The following is a 19,647-nucleotide window of genomic DNA, read 5'->3' as shown; positions in this document are numbered from 1 at the left end:
TCGGCCTTAAAATAAAATAAAAAAGGCCGATGCCGATAATCGCCAAAATGCCAAATATCGGGTCCGATATCGGCCCGGGCGATAATCTGTCTATCACTAGAAAAAACGTAAGGCATGCATTTACAAAAGGCAGTGTGCTACTTCACTTGAGTACTGAGCATTTTATCATGTGATGTTACAGTATGTACAGTAGGAGTTGATGATCTTAGATTATCTGACAAGGAATAAGGCCAATATTCTTTATACTACTAGAAGTTTTGGAAGTTTTCAAACTTAAATGAAGGCATCGGATGCCTTTGTTGGAGAGCAAGATGCGCATTATGATTGTTCGCGGTGATGATGATTGTACATATGATTATATGGTACTCGCCTTGGGTTTAGTCTGAAATTCTCCCTCATTTTCGCCATCTTCCTGCCCTCTGCCTCCAACTTCCTGCACGTATCTGATGTAAGTGCGTTGTGCCACTTCTATGCCCGCTCACAGTTTTGCTTTTCACTGTGTCCATTTGAGGCACAAAATGCGAATATTGAATCACAAATTGCAATGCGAACCCGTTTATTTCTTAGCTTGATTAAACCTTTCACTACTATAGATTTGAACTTGACATTTTTAAGACCAATTCCACTTTTGGGCCTGTATCACATTTTTACATTGATGTAAAGTAACCTGTATCTGATATTACAGTTTATATATTGAACATCTGAAATGACACATATGCATACAGGCCTAATACCAGAGGTGGGAGTAAGTCACTTATGTGCAAGTCACAAGTAAGCAAGCCACACTCGGTCGGCCCAGTTCTGAACTAGTGTACCATCTTTCATCATCATCTCTAACCGTCTTTTCTGCTCTTTTTCATAGGATAAAATCATTCCGCCTGACCCCATCACTAAAGTTGAGAAAGTGACCACCCTGAACCAGCTGAATCAGATCCTGCGACATCGCCTCGTCACCACAGATTTGCCCCCGCAATTAGCCAACCTTACTGTCGGTAAGCATACCGAATCATATCGGTATGTTTATCTCCTTTGATTACTCATTTTCATGCATGTTTGCACATGAAGCAAATGGCCGTGTGAAGTTTCGAGTGGATGGAGAGTTTGAGGCCACGTTGACGGTGATGGGTGATGACCCGGATATTCCCTGGAGGCTACTGAAATTGGAGATTCTGGTGGAGGACAAGGAAACTGGGGGTAAGGCTTTATGAGGGTACGGTATTTTGCTTATGTGTTTTTTTTTTTCTCACATTAATTTTCTGACAACAGATGGCCGAGCATTGGTGCACAGTCTCCAGGTGAACTACATCCACGAGCTGGTGCAAGCACGCCTGTGTGCGGATGAGAAACCACTACAGGACATGTACAACTGCTTGCGTATCCTTTCGTTGTGTGTGCCTGTGTATGTGTGTCATGTCCTTCATACCTGGAGTGGAAATGCTTCTCCTCAAGGTTAGGAAGAGTTTGCATAACCAAACCAGCTAGCTCGTTGGGCACATGCACCAATGCGTTAATTGACCGAACGTGTTGTAATGGGGGAAATGCATTAAAAAATAGAGGGCCTTTTATTTGCTTTTAGAGTACTGCATGCCCGTGCTAATCAATGCTAATCAGTGCGTCTCTGCTCTGCCTTTCCTGCATCAGCACAAGCAGTGCATCTCACCACATCAAAGAGCAGCCTGTGTGGCAGACAAACGCCTCTTTTTAGCAGCGCTGTAACGAAGGATATGTGCCTGAGTGCGTCTGCTGAATGCTGATGGGAGAATGTGTGTGATACTTCACGAGGATTTGGTTCTTTCCCACATGCATCTTCTTTAACTGCACTGTCTCCAGACTCCTTCTGTCTCTCGCTGCAGCTGGAGGTTCTCCACTCGCAGACCTTAATGCTTATCAGGGAGCGCTGGGGGGACCTGGTGCAGGAAGAGAGATACATGCCAGCAAAATACCTCACCCTCTCTGTCTGGAAGTAAGCCTTTAAATGGACTTCAAATGCGTTAACAGGGACATTTACTTGCCGTGAACACCAGGGTGACCACATACCTAATATGTACCTCCAAATAGTTTTTGATTTGATTACCTTCCATTTAATTTACTCCGGACTTTGCCCTGCTGGAAACGGCATTAGAACAACAGTAACTGACGCTCCCCTAAAATTTTTTAGAATGCTGATTAGGGCTGTCCCGACTAGTCGACATAGTCGACGTCACCGAAGATGTAAATACGTCGGCCCGCACAATATACCGTCGACGACGAGTGTCGATGACGTTTAATACGTCGGCACGCACATACCGTCGGGTGTCGATGATGTAAAGACGTCAACACGTGCATACCGTCAGTTGTAAACAAGTGCGCACAGCAGAAAAGAAAGGAGAACAGCAGAAATGGCGGCGCCGCTGGTTCATGTGTTCAGGGCGGGGAAGTGGATAGCGGCACCACAAATCAGCTGAAAAGCAGACAAGGAAGTCCAAAGTATGGACATATTTCAACAAAAAGTCAAACGAGTTTGTCGTCTGTAGCCTTTGTAAAGCCGAGTTGGTGTAAAGCCGAGTGATTAACGAACACCTGAAGCGACGTCACCCAGGTGCTACTGGAAGACGACAGAAAGCAAAAAGCTAGAGCATCGTAAATTCATCTAAGTACTTAATCATATGAGCCGGTTTTACTGAAGTTGCTGTTATGTGCGACGTATTATTAACATGCATCGTTAAGTTTAAATTCTTGCAGCTTGTTGCAGTCAGAATTACAGTGTTGTGTTTCAGCTTTGTGAACTATGGGGCTAACATTAGCTATTTCACTCCAGTGAAATTGCGTTGGTGCTTGCAGGTAATCTAACTGATTCCGTTGCTTTATGTACCCACAAACGCTGACACGCGACATCAGTTTATATATCTAAACCGCTGCTGCCCCGGTCTCACCGTCTCAGTGCAGACCCCGGGCGCAGCACAGCATGCCCATGGTATTTAGGATGATGTCCTGCTTCCGCTGCTTAAATTAAAAAAAAAAAAAAAACCTAGGGGAAACACGGGCCTGCTTACAATAGTCCGTGACTGCACCTATATATAATATCTTCCTTTTCAAAATCATTGTGATATTTCAGTACGCGCTCTGGTTTGTCTGTTTTTAAGTGTAAAGCAAACTGATGTTACATAGTTTTAAATAAATACTTGTTTCATGAACTTTTCTACTGTTTATGAATTTTCCTATGATTTTCTCAATGGATATTTTTGACAAATATATAAATATATCAAGGGGCGGTACGGTGGTCGACTGGTTAGGACGTCCGCCTCACGGTTCAGAGGTCGTGGGTTCGATCCCGCCTCCGGCCTCCCTGTGTGGAGTTTGCATGTTCTCCCCGTGCCTGCGTGGGTTTTCTCCGGGTACTCCGGTTTCCTCCCACATTCCAAAAACATGCATGCTAAGTTGATTGGATACTCTAAATTGCCCCTAGGTGTGATTGTGAGTGCAGATGTTTGTTTGTCTCTGTGTGTGCCCTGCGATTGGCTGGCAACCAATTCAGGGTGTCCCCCGCCTACTGCCCGAAGACAACTGGGATAGGCTCCAGCACACCCCGCGACCCTTGTGAGGATAAGCGGTACAGATAATGGATGGATGGATAAATATATCAAACCTATGAGCTTGAATTGTCCACAAGATAGATTTATCTTGGAGAACCTCAAGAAAATACAATACAATAAAGCAGCTTATAGCATCCTACTTAACACCCATTATGGGCAAGCCAATTGTGCAAATAAAAAGAAAAACTTTTTAAAACTAAACATATTTAATTTGTCTGCTTACCCGATTCTGACTGCGGTGCGGACCGTATCACTTGGCTGAGGGTCGGACTCGGAGCTGGCGACCCCACCTCACTATCGGCGTTGTGAGCATGCGTGCGTAGGCACACGAAGCATTGGTAGGTCTCATTGGTCTCGACGCGTAGGAAGGAATTTCAGAACAGCGGTAGGTCGATACAAAGAGTCAAAACACCGAACACTCTAACAATTTAATCCCATGTAAAAAAGTGTTTAATCATATTAGACGTGCAACCTCCTTTGCACGAGATACATTTTTTACGTGTTGCACTGAACAGCTTGGTCTTTTTTTTTTTTTTTTTTCGAATTCACAGTATGTCAACGTGGCGCACCCAAAAAAAAAGCGTCTGGGTAAGGTCACCAAAGCTTACCCATGCCTTCTTTTGTGCACCGCAGCCAACAGGTGCTTGGTAGGAAAACGGGTACGGCCTCTGTGCATAAAGTCACCATCAAGATTGACGAATCAGATGGATCGAAGCCGCTGCAGATCTTCCACGAGCCCCCTCTACCTGCGTGTGACTCCAAATTGATGGAGAGAGCAATGAAAGTAAGTTGCACTAGTTCTAAGTTGACAATTTGTGTGTCAGAAATGAATTGATGGCTGCCTCCCTCCATCTTTAGATTGACCATTTGTCCGTGGAGAAGCTTTTGATCGACAGCGTTCACGCACGTTCCCACCAGAAGTTGCTGGAGCTCAAGGCCATTCTCAAAGGCAACAATCCTAGCGACAGCTGTACGTATTTAACTCAAATTTCTTATAAAGACAACAATGCAAACCTCTCTTACACCCTCTTGTAAAATCTGCGGCCTATTACGGTGCAGCCATCTAAAATTAAATGTCACAAAATAGCCGCATGCCTGTTGCTCTTTCAATGCAGCAATATTTATTGAATGAATACCGGTCCCTTAATGTCATCTGCATAGCAGAGAAGAGTTACTGAAATTATGTTTCTGTCTGTCAACTTCAGCATTCATTGAAACCGCTCTACCCACTCTCGTCATTCCCATACTGGAGCCGTGCGGGCGCTCGGAGTGCCTACATATCTTTGTCGACTTGCATTCTGGCATGTTGCAGCCCATGCTGTATGGATTAGGTGAGTGGAAACCATTAGGATCTGCCACAATTGTCTGTGGTTCTAAAAGGGCTGTGTTTTCTTCCATTAGAACAATCAATGCTGGACGACATTGAGAAGACTATCAACGATGACATGAAGCGCATCCTGTCGTGGCTTCAACAACTCAGGTGAATTTGCCTGTCACAGACGAGGCAGTAAATATCTGCAGCTGAAAGAGAACATTGGCACTTCATTGGTGGAGTCTGATGCCTGATTCTAGCTTGTCAAAACAGACAGAAAAGCTGTCATGACAACTTTCAGTCTGGGCAAAAATGTGTTAAGAATGTTAGGGGATGTGATAAAGAATGTCTTCATTTTTTTTTCTTCCCCTGTGGACAGATTCTGGCTGGGCGAGCAGCGCTGCAGGCAGTCGGTGAAGCACCTTCCCACAGTGTGCACCGACGTCCTTCACCTCTCCAACACTGCTTCACACCCTGTGGGAAACTTGAGCAAGAACAAGCTCTTCATCAAGCTCACGCGTCTTCCACAGTACTACATTGTGAGTCTACTTCCTCCTTGACACAATAGCAATGAATGAAGACGTCGCTCGTAATTTTCTACATGGTTCATCCTTTCCGACTTGATGCTCAGGTGGTGGAAATGGTTGAATTGCCGAGCAATCCGACAGCGCTCCAGTACAAGTACTCCTTCCTGTTTGTGACTCAGCTGGAAGGTGACGACGGGCCCATGTGCGCGCAGCTCTTACAGCATTTCAAGCCCAACCTTGAACACCTCGTCCAAGACACCACATCGACGCGACTGCACCGGCCTGTCTCCAAAAGAAAGGTGGCATTTTGTTTTCATCCAAACACAGTGGAACCTGTTATGTGAAATGCTCTTCAATTTGTTTGCATCTTATCCCAATAGGTACTGTATTTCCTACTATTAAACTTAACAGCTTTTGTTTTAAGTAACATTTTAATATTCTTAATGTAGTCAAAGTATAAAACAGGGTTTGTATGTTTGTGAAAAAACTGGAAAATTAAAAATTCATTTCCAGGTCCTTGGAAAATGAAATATTCTTTTAAGTTTCGGAAAAGTCATGGAAATTTTATGTGGCTAATATTTAGGATGCGCAAGACAAAATGGTGTAACGTACGATTAAATTTTAAATTGACATGGAACTATGATGTCATGCTATGCTAATGCATACCGCTGCCCACTGACAAAGAACAACAACGTGTGTAACCAAGAATTGGATAAAAAAAGAAAATTATATATACGCTCTCCCGGTTTTTAAAGCATTTCTCGGAAGACACAAGCTCCAAAATAAATGGTTTATTTTATAGTCTTGCTTTATTATAGTCATAATGACAGGTTTTGTGTCAATGTCTCTGTAGATGACTGGAGAGCTGGCAGAAACGGAACCAAAGAAGCCCAAGCGGTCAGGGGAGATGAGTGCCTTCAACAAGGAGTTGGCGCACCTAGTGGCCATGTGTGACACCAACATGCCTTTTGTTGGCCTCAGAACCGAGGTGAGTCACTGTGACTTGAGAGCTTGAATTGATACCCCTTTCCATTCATGCGTCCTGCTCAATTAAACTCACTTTTGTTGGTGGCGCTCATCTTGTCTGTTGTGTTGTAGCTGTCCAACATGGAGATTCCCAACCAGGGTGTTCAAGTGGAAGGAGACGGGAGCAGTCACGCCATCCGGCTGCTTAAGTAATACAACCACACATAACAGCACACATGCATGTACAGTAATGGCCTATTTGTTTGCGGTTAGTCATTTGCAAATTCACCAATTTTTTTCTTTGTAAATTCGTTATTCACTTAGAAACTCACCTATTTTTATTCATTTTTTTTTTTTTAACGCTCTTAACTCATTCACTGCTATTGACATATTTATTTGTCTTTTCACAATCCAGCCATTCAATCCCAGAAACATATATGAAGGCCTAAAGCGCCTGACGAAACATCCATCCCTGTAAAACCTAAGGTCGAGCTTAGAATCGCCCTCTAAAACCTGAAGTTTAAATTCAGTACCAACAAAATAATTGCTATATCAGGTAGAAACATCATTCCAAAAGAATTTGAGAGCTTAGAACTGGCTTTCACACAGGCCTGAGTATTACTATAAACCTTCAATATATTTGTTAAAAAATCAACACATTTCACACAAGGACAGCCAATAAAACAAACAAAATAATGTGTGAATAATACAGATTTCTCAGTGAAAACAGTTCACAAGAGGTTGACAATAAAGTAGCACTTCCCAAAAGCTGCACTCTATATATATATATATATATATATATATATATATATATATATATATATATATATATATATATATATATATATATATATATATATATATATATATATATATATATATATATATATATATAAACAAGATCACACATGCACAAGAAAATAACTCTTTTAAACATTAAAAAAGTGTCTGTACAAAAGCAGCACTCAACACAAAAACGACATGTCTGCCACTCATTGGCATCACATAACAATAAAATCCATAATTAAGTTTGTTGTAATATACTATGTTATAATGCAAAAAAAAAAAAGGTCTTCCTTTTTTGGGTTACAGGTGCATACCACATTTTGATTGTGTAGATCAATTTACTACTTTTAAATTATGCATACTAGTGAAAAGAATAACAAGACCTTTTTGATAAAGTTTAAATTAACACAGAATTAAAAACCAATACAAGTGTTTATTTTAGGTTTTTTTTTGAACAGAGCATTTGCCCAATTTACTCCTCTGATTTCACTACCTTCTGTTAAAAAAAAAAAAAAGTCTTGGTGCCCAAGAAGAGTGAAATATGTATACAAGTACTTATTTTTGTATTCATAGATAATTTCACTGTATTAGTGCAACTCTGCAGAGTGTATAGTTTTGGTTCAATTTTAAAACGCACTAAAGAATTACAGCTAAAAAATTTAAGGCCAGAGTATCGCCATCAATTTAAGTCGCTCCTTTATTTATAAACATGTCAGGAATGATGGCTTAAGTTGCAAAGTTTAAACCATTACGGACGGGAGCTCATAACCGCGTTTCTACCACTAGAGCCGTGAGAGCGGATACGTCGGTGTCTTTTTTTAATCCAATTCTCCATCTCTTAGCCAATTTAATGCATCAGAATTAGGACTGCACGATGTGTAAAAAAAATGACATTGCGATTTTCGGGGGGGTCGCGATATATTGCGATGTTAAAAATGGAATCAGATGACTTGAATAGATTTGTTTGGGAATAATTTGGTTAACTCACCATGACATCATTGTATTCATATAATATTGTTTAATCCAGACTAAGTAAAATATTAAACATATTTTAAACAAAAAAAATAAAAAGAGCAAGTGCACTAGACCCTTGAGTCATTTAAAAAAAAAAGAAGAAAATAAAAACATCTAAAGCAACAGCAGAGTTATAAACACCTTTAAACTAAACTATAAAAAATTTAAAAGCAGTTGTACTAGTGCCTGAGTTGTTTACAAAAATATAACATTAAGATAAAAAAAAAACTTTTTGGAACTGCAGCAAAGTTGTCAACAAATTAGAACAAAAATATTAAAATTTAAAGAGCAGGTGCATTAGTCCCCTGAGTTGTTCACAAAAATATAACAATAACTAAAACGGTCTGTAAAACATTGCATCTGTGATTTGTCGGTGCTGTTTGGATTTATTATCATAAGGAGTTATGCTGGCGAAGGCGTCTGTAATTGTTTTTCGAGTATATGAAGTTTCACCTCGGGTCCCACTTAGTTTGAACTGCTCATACAGGGGCTTGTGACGGCAAATGCAGCAACAACGATGAGGCACTGTTGACAAAGGATCTTTAGTTGTTCTGAATCTTCCTTTTTATAGCCGAAATACTTTCATATTTTGGATGTTGACTTTCTTTTGGGGACTATGTAAATCCACTGCTGCTTTTGCCGCTGTCGTCTCCTTGCCTGTTAGCAGACAGCAGAGTGGAGGGGGAGGGGCCAGTGACTGATTGGCAGGAAGGAGGGTGTGAGCGAGACAGGCTGTGTAGCACGGTTTGTTGCTGCTTTTTTGAAGCAAAACAATAGTTTGCTTGTTCTAAGAAAAAAGAAAAAAAAAAGTTAAAACATCGCACGTCCTACGATGTGACTATCGCGCATGCGCACATCGCAATCGCTGTGTTCAAAAGACACGTCGTGCAGGCCTAATCAGAATATACACGCGAGGGTGGCGCGAGACCGCGGAGGATGTCGTGGAATTTTTTCGAGCCGTAGGTAGTCTAATGGCGGATGCCGTCGATCGCCTGGAGCTCTGATAAGTAACGGCAGTGATATATAGACGACGCGCACGACCAGTGGAAACAAACAAACGTGATATGATATGGTTTGCAGACAATGACGATATAGATGTCTTTGTAACAGAATAGAGGATGGTAATTACTACTCGTTTTTTTTTTTTATTAAAATGGTGCTTGTCTTGCACTGACACATTATTGTTACATCATCGATTGAAACAGTAAATAATAAATTCTGCCTGTATGAAAGCCACATGTCTAAGCTCTTTAATTCTTTTGGAATTATGTATAAAAGTTGAATGTACTATCATCTTGTCTTCATGATTAGTTTGTACATAAATAATTTAAGCTGTAAGCAAATGATGCTCATTATAAGAGCAGCAGCTTGCTGCTGCGATTTGCTGCCATTTATATATTATCCGATTAGTCGACTGATGGCGACTACTGTTAGTGATTAGTCGACTAGCAAAATAATCGTTTGTGGCAGCCCTGTAGCACAATATATCTTTGTGTGGGGAGCCTCAAAACCGGATGCAGGATCGTAGCTGCAGCACGTCGATCAACGTATAGTACTCAATCGCTTTGTGCGCAGCGAAGAGTCAGCGTCAAATTTTTTTCGTGATGGTCCCTTTACGTTGAATTTGGCTTTGTTGTTCGTTTTTTGGCGAGCCTAAGTGGTCTAACAAAAGATTGATGAAGTAAAAGGTGTGTCTCAGTACCTTTGTCCATATATAGGAACGGTATATACTGTATAGTCATCACACACAAGCATAAATGTCATGTTCTTGTAGGATCCCTCCTTGCAAAGGTGTCGGAGAGGAGACCAGAAGAGCTTTGGAGCGTTCCCTCCTGGACTGCACCTTCCGCCTGCAGGGCAGGAACAACCGCACATGGGTGGCTGAGCTGGTGCTGGCCAACTGCCCCCTCAACAGCACCAACAGCAAGGAGCAATGTACCCACCACTGACTGTTTTTCTGCATTGTGTCATTTGCACACCGTACACTGAACTCAAATGTTCTCTTTGGCAGCCTCCACGCGGCACGTGTACCTCACTTATGAGAACCCCCTGTCAGAGCCCGTGGGTGGGCGCAAAGTGGTTGAAATGTTTCTCAATGACTGGAGCGCCATCAGTCAGCTGTACCAGTGTGTGCTTCACTTCTCTCGGGCACTGCCAGGTACCAGCGACCTTTTGCAAATGAACCACCATTTTGAATTGGCCTACACAATGGAGCCCCGAAAGGCCAACACAATCCGTTGCAGATATGTGGAGATCAAAACCCAGTATATGAGCATTGTGTAGTTCATAAACCGCTAGTTCACATCTGCCAATGGACTGTACACTCCAACAATTATCTTCTCATTGTGATTTCCCAGAGTTGCCATCGTATCTGGGCCTGTTTTCTGAAGTGCGGCTGTACAACTTCCGCAAGCTGGTATTGTGCTACGGTACCACGAAAGGCAGCTCCGTCACCATCCAGTGGAATTCCAACAGCCAGCGCTTCCACCTGGCCCTCGGCACTGTGGGGCCCAATTCGGGGTGCTCAAACTGCCACAACATCATCCTTCACCAACTGCAGGAGATGTTCAACAAGAACCCCAATGTCATTCAACTGTTGCAGGTAAACACAACTGAATGCATGCAGAATGCACTGCATGCATGTACACGCTTTTCTAGGGCTGGATGATGGATTGAAATTTAATTGTGATTTCGATTTTGACTTCTCTCGATCTTTAAAACGTTCTAATCGAAGAAATGCACCATGTTCTTTGCGAAGCAAGCGTGTAGCGTATATCATTCTGCCATCCCTAAGCATCCTTTAACCCATTAAGGCCTAAAGTGCCTGTCTCACCAGCTCCCCAAAACCTAAGGTCGTCTTTGGAATTACCCTTGACAAACTGAAGTTTTCCTAAAAATTCAACATCTACAAAGTTATTAATATCTCAGCCCCTCTAGCAGATAGAAACATAATTCCAAAAGAATTTAAGCGCTTTGACATGTGGCTTTCACACAGGCCCGGGTTTATTCATCTTTACTGTTTCGATCAAAGATGTAAATATAAAGTGTCAGTGCAAGAGAAGCCCTATTAAAAAAATCGAGTGGTAATTCCCATCCGTTATAAAGCCGTTGATCTTGTCACTGGCTACAAACACAATATCTTAACCACATATTACGTTCTACTGGTTCGAAGTCCACAAGCGCGTCGTATACTGTATATCACTGCTGTTACTCATTTCAGAGCTCCGGCGAACGACGGCGCCAGCCATTATGAGTCGAAAAAATTCCGGAACATCCTCCGTGGGCTCACGACGTCGTCGTCACGTGTATATTCTGATGCATTGCATTGGTTAAGAGACTGTGAATTGGCTGAAAAAAAAAACGACGTATACGCTCTCCCGGCCCTATAAAACACGCAACAGCGCTCCTAGCTCTAGTGGTAGAAACGTCGTTATGCGCTCCCGGTCTTAATGGGTTAAGCTGTTTAATGAGACCCCAGTTGGAGTTAACTGCACAACTACGCATACAACAAAAAGAACAACGCACATAGTCCATGAAGTCCTCAATTTACAAACAAGTTCCGTTCCTACACTGGTGATGTAACCCGAATTTCAGTGCATGTCGGATTTCACCGTTAAAAGTCGAAGTCAAAATACTTCGTATAAAAAATGAAAATGATGCTGTACTTAGCATTACTGCTGAAAGGTGGATATGGAAGTGTTATGGGTCTGACGCAGCCGATTTTGGGGATCACGTAATAGATGCTTATGCTTAGCAGGACTCTCAGGGACATTGCAGCAGCATGAAAAGAAAATACCAGTAATTCAGGTTAAGGTGGTTCAAATAACCAAATAGGTCCCAAGTGATGAATTCAGACTATTTATTTCCTTTAAAAAATGTAGATGTTGTGCTTGTTCTGTTCTTGCAGGTGCTTTATGACACGCAGGCCCCTCTGAACGCCATCAACAAGCTACCGACCGTGCCCATGCTGGGCCTGACCCAGCGCACCAACACTGCCTACCAGTGCTTCTCTATCCTGCCCCAGTCGCCTACACACATCCGCCTGGCCTTTCGCAACATGTACTGCATCGACATCTACTGCCGGAGCCGTGGCGTGGTGGCCATCAGGGATGGAGCATACAGTCTCTTTGACAACACCAAAATTGTGGAGGGCTTTTACCCGGCTCCTGGACTCAAGGTCAGTCTAGTAGAGTTACTCGGGTTGATTTGGAATTGCATTTTTTTGGGGGGGGGTGAGGAGGGATGGCAGTATATTAATAATAATTTGCCTGCGGGCCATACATCCCAGAAGTTTTAATCGGGCAAAATATGTACTTGTACTCCGGACCAACATATAGTCCGGAAAATACGCCAATATACTATGTTATAGTGCAAAAAAAAAAAAATCTTCCTTTTTTTGTTACAGGTGCATACCACATTTTGATTGTGTGGATCAATTTGCTAGTTTTACAGAGGAATAAAGCTGATGAGCCATACAATGAAGTTATGGGAAAGAGTAGTGGAAGCTAGACTAAGGGCAGAAGTGAGCATTTGTGAGCAGCAGTATGGTTTCACGCCAAAAAAAAGAGTACTACAGATGCAGTATTTGCTTTGAGGATGTTGATAGAGAAGTACAGAGAAGGCCAAACGGAGCTGCATTGTGTTTTTGTAGCTCTGGAGGAAGCTTATGACAGGGTGCCCAGAGAGGAACTGTGGTATTGTATGAGGAAGTCTGGAGTGGTAGAGAAGTATGTGAGAGCGGTGCAGGACATGTATGAGGACTGTAAGACAGTGGTGAGGTGTGCTGTAGGTGTGACAGAGAAGTTCAAGGTGGTGGTGGGACTGCATCAGGGATCAGCTCTGAGCCCCTTCTTGTTTGCTATGGTGATGGACAGGCTGACAGACGAGGTCAGACAGGAATCTCCATGGACTATGATGTTTGCAGATGACATTGTGATCTGCAGTGAGAGCAGGGAACAGGTAGAGCAGAAGCTAGAGAGGTGGAGGGTTGTCCTGGGAAGAAGAGGAATGAAGGTTAGCCGCAGTAAGACAGAATACATGTGTGTGTGACTGAGAGGGACCCAAGTGGAAGAGTGAGGTTACAGGGAGATGAGATCAAGAAGGTGGAGGATTTTAAGTACTTAGGGTCAACAGTCCAGAGCAATGGAGAGTGTGGAAAAGAGGTGAAGAAGCGTGTACAGGCAGGTTGGAACGGGTGGAGAAAAGTGTCAGGTGTGATGTGTGATAAAAGAGTTTCAGCTAAAATGAAAGGAACGGTGTACAAAACTGTGGTGAGACCAGCAATGTTGTTGTTTGGTCTTGAGACACTGAGGAAAAGACAGGAGGCAGAGCTGGAGGTGGCAGAGATGAAGATACTGAGGTTCTCTCTGGGAGTGACCAGGAAGGATAGGATCAGGAATGAGTACATCAGAGGCAAAGCACATGTTAGAGGTTTTGGAGATAAGGTCAGAGAGGCCAGGCTGCGATGGTTTGGACATGTCCAGAGGAGAGATAGTGAATATATTGGTAGAAGGATGCCGAGTTTTGGATTGCCAGGCAGGAGGCCGAGGGGAAGACCAAGTAGGAGGATTATGGATGTAATGAGGGAGGACATGAAGGTAGTTGGTGTGAGAGAAGAGGATGCAGAGGACAGGGTTAGATGGAGGCAATTGATTCGCTGTGGCGACCCCTGAAGGGAAAAGCCGAAAGGAAAAGATCATTTTGCTACTTTTAAATTATGCATACTATTGAAAAGAATAACAAAACCTTTTTGATAAAGTTTAAATTAACACAAAATTAAAAACCAATACAAGTGTTTATTTTAGTTTTTCTTTAGCACAGAGCATTTGCCCAATTTACTCCTCTGATTTCACTACCTTTCATTAAAAAAAAAAAGTCTTGGTGCCCAAGAAGAATGAAGTATACAGGTATTTCTTTTTGTATAGATAATTTCACTGTATTAGTACAACTCTGCGTAGCGTATGATTTTGGTTCAATTTTAAATCGCACTAAAGAATTACAGCTAAACATTTTAAGGCCAGTGTATCGCCATCAATTTAAGTCACTCTTTTATTTATAAACATGTCAGGAATGATGGCTTGAGTTGCAAAGTTGAATGTACTATCTTCATGTCTTCATGATTATTTTGTACATAAAGAATTTAAGCCGTAAGCGAATAATGCTTATTATAAGAGCAGCAGCTTGCTGCTGCGATTTGCCGCAATTTATATATTATCCGATTAGTCGACTAATCGCGACTACTGTTAGGGATTAGTCGACTAGCAAAATACGTCAGTGACGTGCTGAGAGGTCCGTCGGCACTTGACCCGGTTAGTGATGATTACATTGACGGACAAAACCCCACTTCCGTTAGTGCTTAGTCCATCTTTTTTTTTTTTTTTAGTTTCCTGTCTATCGTCAATTGTCAGCAATGTGGGTGTCTGTCAGTCTGACGGATTTCCCATCTCTGCTGAGCCCTTAGACACTCTGATGTCATTCTCAGTTGATAGCAAGTGGCAAAGTGTCTGACCCCTGAGATGGATAAAAACCGGTGGACAGAAAAATGAATCGCATATTGAATTCCAATCACAATAATACTGGGGGAAAATATCACATTGAGATTTTCCCAAATCATTAAACCCTGCTATTAGGGCAGCAAGCTTAGCCGAAGATAAATTACAGTGGTACCTCTACTTACGAACGTCTCTTCATATGAAATTTTCAAGTTACGAAACGCCTCAACAGGAAAATATTGCCTCTAGTTTCGAAAGAAATTTCAGGATACGAAAGGTAAAAGAACGCAACATACTCATAGGTGCTCTGCCATTGGCTAGCCTAGCATCTTCCTGGCATCCCATTGGCTAAGAGGGACTTCTTCCGTATGTGTGTATGTGTGTGGATAGATAGATGCAGCGTCCTCGTCATTCGCCCCTCGGGCCATGAGGTCTTCCGATAGTTTTACGTGAATTAGAAACGAAGAAAAGGAGAAAATCGTTTTTTTGTCCATACAAACAAAGCAAGAGATAATAGAAAAGTATGAAAAAGGGATTCGTTTGTTTGATCTCGCCAAAGAATATGACCGTAATGTATCGACAGTCGCCACGTTGTTAAATCAGTTGTTTACAAAACGCTAGGCAAAAACCACTTCTGAGATAGAACATGAACCAAAGAGGGCAAAAAGCGATGAGGATAGCAATTAAAAGGTAAACCACCATCAGTTTTATTCCTTACTCTATTCTTTGTTTTTTTTACATTATGCACAACTCAAATTTTTTGTGCAGTAATCTAATTGTAATATGTATTTGTTACATGTTTTCATGCATTTTTATGCTTTATAAAACATTTATGTCTGAATATTGGGGGGCTTGGAACGGATTAGGGCATTTAGATGGAAAACGCGTCTCTACTTGCAAAATTTTCTACTTAAGAAATTTCTTCCAGAACCAATTAATTTCTTAAGTAGAGGTAGACTGTAATTGGTGTCCACTGCAAGTTGCCCCAAGTATGCGTATCTACTCTGACCACGATTAAGTGCTCAGACACTGTTTTCCTAATTCTTCTCTTTCCAGACATTCTTGAGCATGTTTGTAGACAGCAACCAGGATGCCCGCAGGCGTTCAGTCAATGAAGACGACAACCCGCCATCGCCGGTGGGCGTGGACATGATGGACACACTCATGAGCCAGCTGCAGGCTCAGCCGCAAACCATGAGGGCCGCTGGCGGCGGCGTGTACCCGCCGCTCACGTCGCCACCACCAAACTACCACGCCAATGTCACTCCTTCGCCATCCATGATGCCCACGCAATCCCCAGGTACATATGGCGAAAAGTACACTCGGTGATACTGTTTGATTCATGCGAGCTTCTTTGGCCCGCCATGCAGCTTCACCGCCATGCTGACCTCCTTGCGGAAGCAATGCCCATTTCACGGAGAAGGAGCAGCCATTTTGTTTACATCTATTTATTTATTTCTTTTTTAAAATCTGCACGCACCTCAAGCCCTGCCCCTTCCATGTTGCGCCATCTCAGCCCGTCAACCGTGCTGCCCCGCTTTAGCATGTTGTGCACTTAAGGGTGAAAGAGACTGTGTGAGCGTGTGCGTGAGAGAGACCTGCTCAGTCTGACGAGATGTGGTGTATGTATGTGCAGGGAACATCCATGCCTCTGGCTCCCCTAGCGGAGCATTGAGGGCCCCCTCTCCTTTCGGCCCCACCCCGTCTCCATCTTCTCTGGGCATAGCCATGGGTCAGACAAGCTTTGCCAGCCCCCACGGTAAGACGGGCACGGTTCTGGGGGCCTCTAAGATGCCTGAACACCAACTTCCCTTGCCGAGCTGTTGTTTGGTTTGCGTACAGGAAAATAACCACATGGTTTTCAACAGAGAAGTCGCAGAGAGCTGTGTATTTGTTTTGTGTTGTTTTATTTTTGCGTGTATCAAGATTGTCACCCCCCCTCACACCAGGTGCTCTGGACCCCAGCTCTCCCTACGCTATGGTGTCTCCAAGCCACAGGGGCCAGTGGCCAGGCTCCCCCCAGGTCTCAGGTCCTTCTCCTGGGGCAAGAATCCATGGCATGTCCCCTGGGAACCCGTCACTGCACTCGCCAATTCCTGACCCTCACTCTCCGCGTGCTGGAACTGGTAAATGCCTTTCTCCAAGCACCTACATGAACTTCTTATATCCGGCCATTTTTAGAAAGGGAAACCTTTTTTCTATTCATGTTAGAAAACAGCATTTTGGCGGGGCTTTTATTCTTTTTGTTTTATCTCACAAACATGATCCAATTAGATACTGCTTTCTTAATTTTCCTATTTAATATTTCGGAGGAACTCTGTTTCTCTTTCCCTCCCATTTGTCAATGCCCTGTTTCTCAATTCGCTTATTTAGTGTGCATTTTTTTGGAAATTACAAGAATAAAAGGAATAGCAAAAAGCAGACGTTAAACAAGCAGGTTTTACTTTATCAGAAGAATTTTGGGGGGAAATTTGGAGCAATGACACAAACGTTAAACCAGCAGGTTTTACTTTATCAGAAGAATTTTGGGGGGAAATTTGGAGCTTCCACTGGTTTCGACCTACCCAACAATCTCAAGCAAAAGTGGGAACATCAGTAAATTTTGTGAGATTTCAAATCATGAGCATCTAAAGCATTTATTAGGCGTTTTTGTGAAGCCACCAGTGCCCACCACAGAATGAACGTATTATGATGACCGTAGAACCATAAATGGACTTCTGGGCAGCATTTGGCAGTCTCCTCTTCTGCATCGCTCGGTGGCGAGTGTGTGCTGCTGCTACTTGCTGCGTTTTTCTGTTTGCTGAGGCAAGCCCAGCAAAGAAAAAACACCCCAAAAGACATTTGAACTCACGGAGCCTGTAGTTAATACATTAATAAGACTGTGTATGTAGAGCATGGACACATGCCATGTTTCTGTTAATATAATTCAAACGGTGAGAGGTTTAGCCTTTTTTTGTAGCATACAGTGGTTTACGTCTCTTTACACTGTATGACAGTTACCAATGTGAAATTATGAATTATGTTCAACTTGTGAGTTTTCACTATAATGTCACTGAAATTCATCTAAGTGGTGAAAATCTTGACAAATACAACTTATGTCGTGATCTTTTGGATTTGTTCATGTAGGTTCCCAAATCATGCCCACCAGTATGCCTCCACCTCGCAAGCTACCTCAGCGTTCCTGGGCCGCCTCCATCCCCACCATCCTCACACACAATGCCCTGCATGTGCTTCTGCTGCCCTCGCCCACCCCGTGCCTGGTGCCGGGCCTGGCTGGCAGCTACCTCTGCTCACCACTCGAGCGCTTCCTAGGTTCGGTCATTATGAGGCGGCACCTACAGCGGATCATTCAGCAGGAAGCCAATGTGAGCCTCTGACAAATGAGCAAATTGGGATTGTTCAAATAACTGTATATTTGCTCTGTGCCGCCACTTAACTGCTTGCGTCCTATTCAGCTATCTATCGTCAACTCTAATGAGCCCGGCGTGATCATGTTCAAAACGGATGTGCTCAAGTGTCGCGTGGCTCTTAACCCAAAGAACTACCAGACTCTGCAACTCAAAGTCACTCCGGAGAATGCGGGTCCCTGGTCCCAGGAGGAACTTCAGGTTCTAGAGAAGTTCTTTGAGACACGGGTACGTACTGTCCCCATGGTTCTTTTATCGTTGTTCTTGCAAACGAAGAAATCCAAATTTACAGCTGATGAATGTTCCAATCAGTGCATGATCAGTTACGATTTTAACTCATTCACTGCCATTGACGGATTTACTTGGCTTTTCACAGTCCAGCCATTCAATCCAGGAATTTATGATTTTTCTCAAATTTTTTTCAAACGTTAGGGTAAAAGAGGGTCTGAAAATGTCTGGCAGTGAATGGGGTAATAGGTAAAACATGAAAACTTCACTGCAGGAAATTGTTTTCTTTTAGAAAAGGTTATTTTTTAATTTTTTAATTTTTTAATTTTTTTTTTTTTTTTTTTAGAAAACCCACATAAACACAAAAAAATCCCCCCTGAGCTAATGAGATTTGACGGATAGGTGTGATTTTTTATTATTTTTTTCTTCCCCTTGTTCCTGAATAATTATTTATACCAGAATTTTTATTGAGACCATCCCTGAAATAATTTATACCAATCATTTAAAAAAATCCTTGTTGAGCTAACAAAATTGCAGTCAAGTAGTTGCATATAAACAAAAAAGTTCAGTGTTCCCTACTTAAGTGTGTCTGGACAAGGTGCAAGCTGTGACGCACGGGTTCATTTTATTGATGCCTCATCTAATGTCCTCTTTTCAAGGTTGCCGGCCCCCCTTTCAAGTACAACACTTTGAATGCCTTCACGAAGCTTTTGGGGGCGCCCACACACATCCTCAGGGACTGTGTCCGCATCATGAAGCTCGAACTGGTTGGTTGTTTCTGTAGTTTTAAGATATTACGAACTTAAAAGCATTGCCACCCAACCACACCCATTAAGTGGTCAACCACTGATTTAGAATTTGAACACAACTTTCAATATGAAAATGAAAATTCTTTATAGGAAGTGAGTAACATTTTAACATTCTGTCATTAAAGTGTAAAAATAAGACATACTTTCTTGACATTCAAATGTAAAAAAACAAAACAAGCTTAGTAAACTTTGATTGCAAGTGGTGATGCCAGTCTTGCTATTTTGAATGCTAGTCCACTCCCTTCGTGTAACTTCCTCAGTATATTCTTCTTCTCTTGTCTCACCTTCTTCCTCGCTTAACAGCCCCTTGTTGAAACTGCTCCTTATTTTGCAACAAGTGTCACAAAAAAGCAGGGAAGAGTCGAAACACCCCGAGTTAATCAATTTTGCACGCTGTTAGAGACTAAATTTTACTGCAAATTTTTGTTAGTTTACACTTTCCACTATGATGATAATTTCATGTTAGTGTGCAGTTGTCTTCAAATGCTCCACTGCAGTGTTTCTCATTTGTTTGACCATGTACCACCTCAAAAAT

At 42.5% G+C, this 19,647-nt stretch overlaps 1 protein-coding gene across 2 annotated transcripts in view; it reads left to right on the top strand.

Moving 5' to 3' along the window:
• Positions 1-19,647, top strand: part of med14 (mediator complex subunit 14) — a 28,596-nt gene that overhangs the window by 6,292 nt on the left and 2,657 nt on the right. Inside the window, exons 5-26 of one of the 2 annotated variants that reach the window (XM_086050683.1) lie at positions 863-992; positions 1,066-1,194; positions 1,267-1,374; positions 1,831-1,963; positions 4,206-4,356; positions 4,431-4,542; positions 4,778-4,903; positions 4,974-5,052; positions 5,264-5,423; positions 5,516-5,710; positions 6,265-6,399; positions 6,510-6,586; positions 9,952-10,112; positions 10,189-10,335; positions 10,535-10,779; positions 12,085-12,354; positions 15,725-15,968; positions 16,305-16,427; positions 16,618-16,794; positions 17,795-18,033; positions 18,124-18,303; positions 18,963-19,070. In XM_086050683.1, coding sequence (XP_085906809.1) covers positions 863-992; positions 1,066-1,194; positions 1,267-1,374; positions 1,831-1,963; positions 4,206-4,356; positions 4,431-4,542; positions 4,778-4,903; positions 4,974-5,052; positions 5,264-5,423; positions 5,516-5,710; positions 6,265-6,399; positions 6,510-6,586; positions 9,952-10,112; positions 10,189-10,335; positions 10,535-10,779; positions 12,085-12,354; positions 15,725-15,968; positions 16,305-16,427; positions 16,618-16,794; positions 17,795-18,033; positions 18,124-18,303; positions 18,963-19,070 — 3,429 coding nt within the window. The remainder of the gene's footprint in view (positions 1-862; positions 993-1,065; positions 1,195-1,266; positions 1,375-1,830; positions 1,964-4,205; positions 4,357-4,430; positions 4,543-4,777; positions 4,904-4,973; positions 5,053-5,263; positions 5,424-5,515; positions 5,711-6,264; positions 6,400-6,509; positions 6,587-9,951; positions 10,113-10,188; positions 10,336-10,534; positions 10,780-12,084; positions 12,355-15,724; positions 15,969-16,304; positions 16,428-16,617; positions 16,795-17,794; positions 18,034-18,123; positions 18,304-18,962; positions 19,071-19,647) is intronic. The other variant, XM_086050684.1, reaches the window with a different exon arrangement.

This window comes from Filicampus tigris, chromosome 14 (assembly GCF_054856515.1).
Source record: "Filicampus tigris isolate MCC_2025a chromosome 14, RoL_Ftig_1.0, whole genome shotgun sequence".
Taxonomy (NCBI): Eukaryota; Metazoa; Chordata; class Actinopteri; order Syngnathiformes; family Syngnathidae; genus Filicampus; species Filicampus tigris.
The sequence above is the reverse complement of the archived record's forward strand: the minus strand, read 5'-3'. Positions and strand labels throughout refer to the sequence as shown.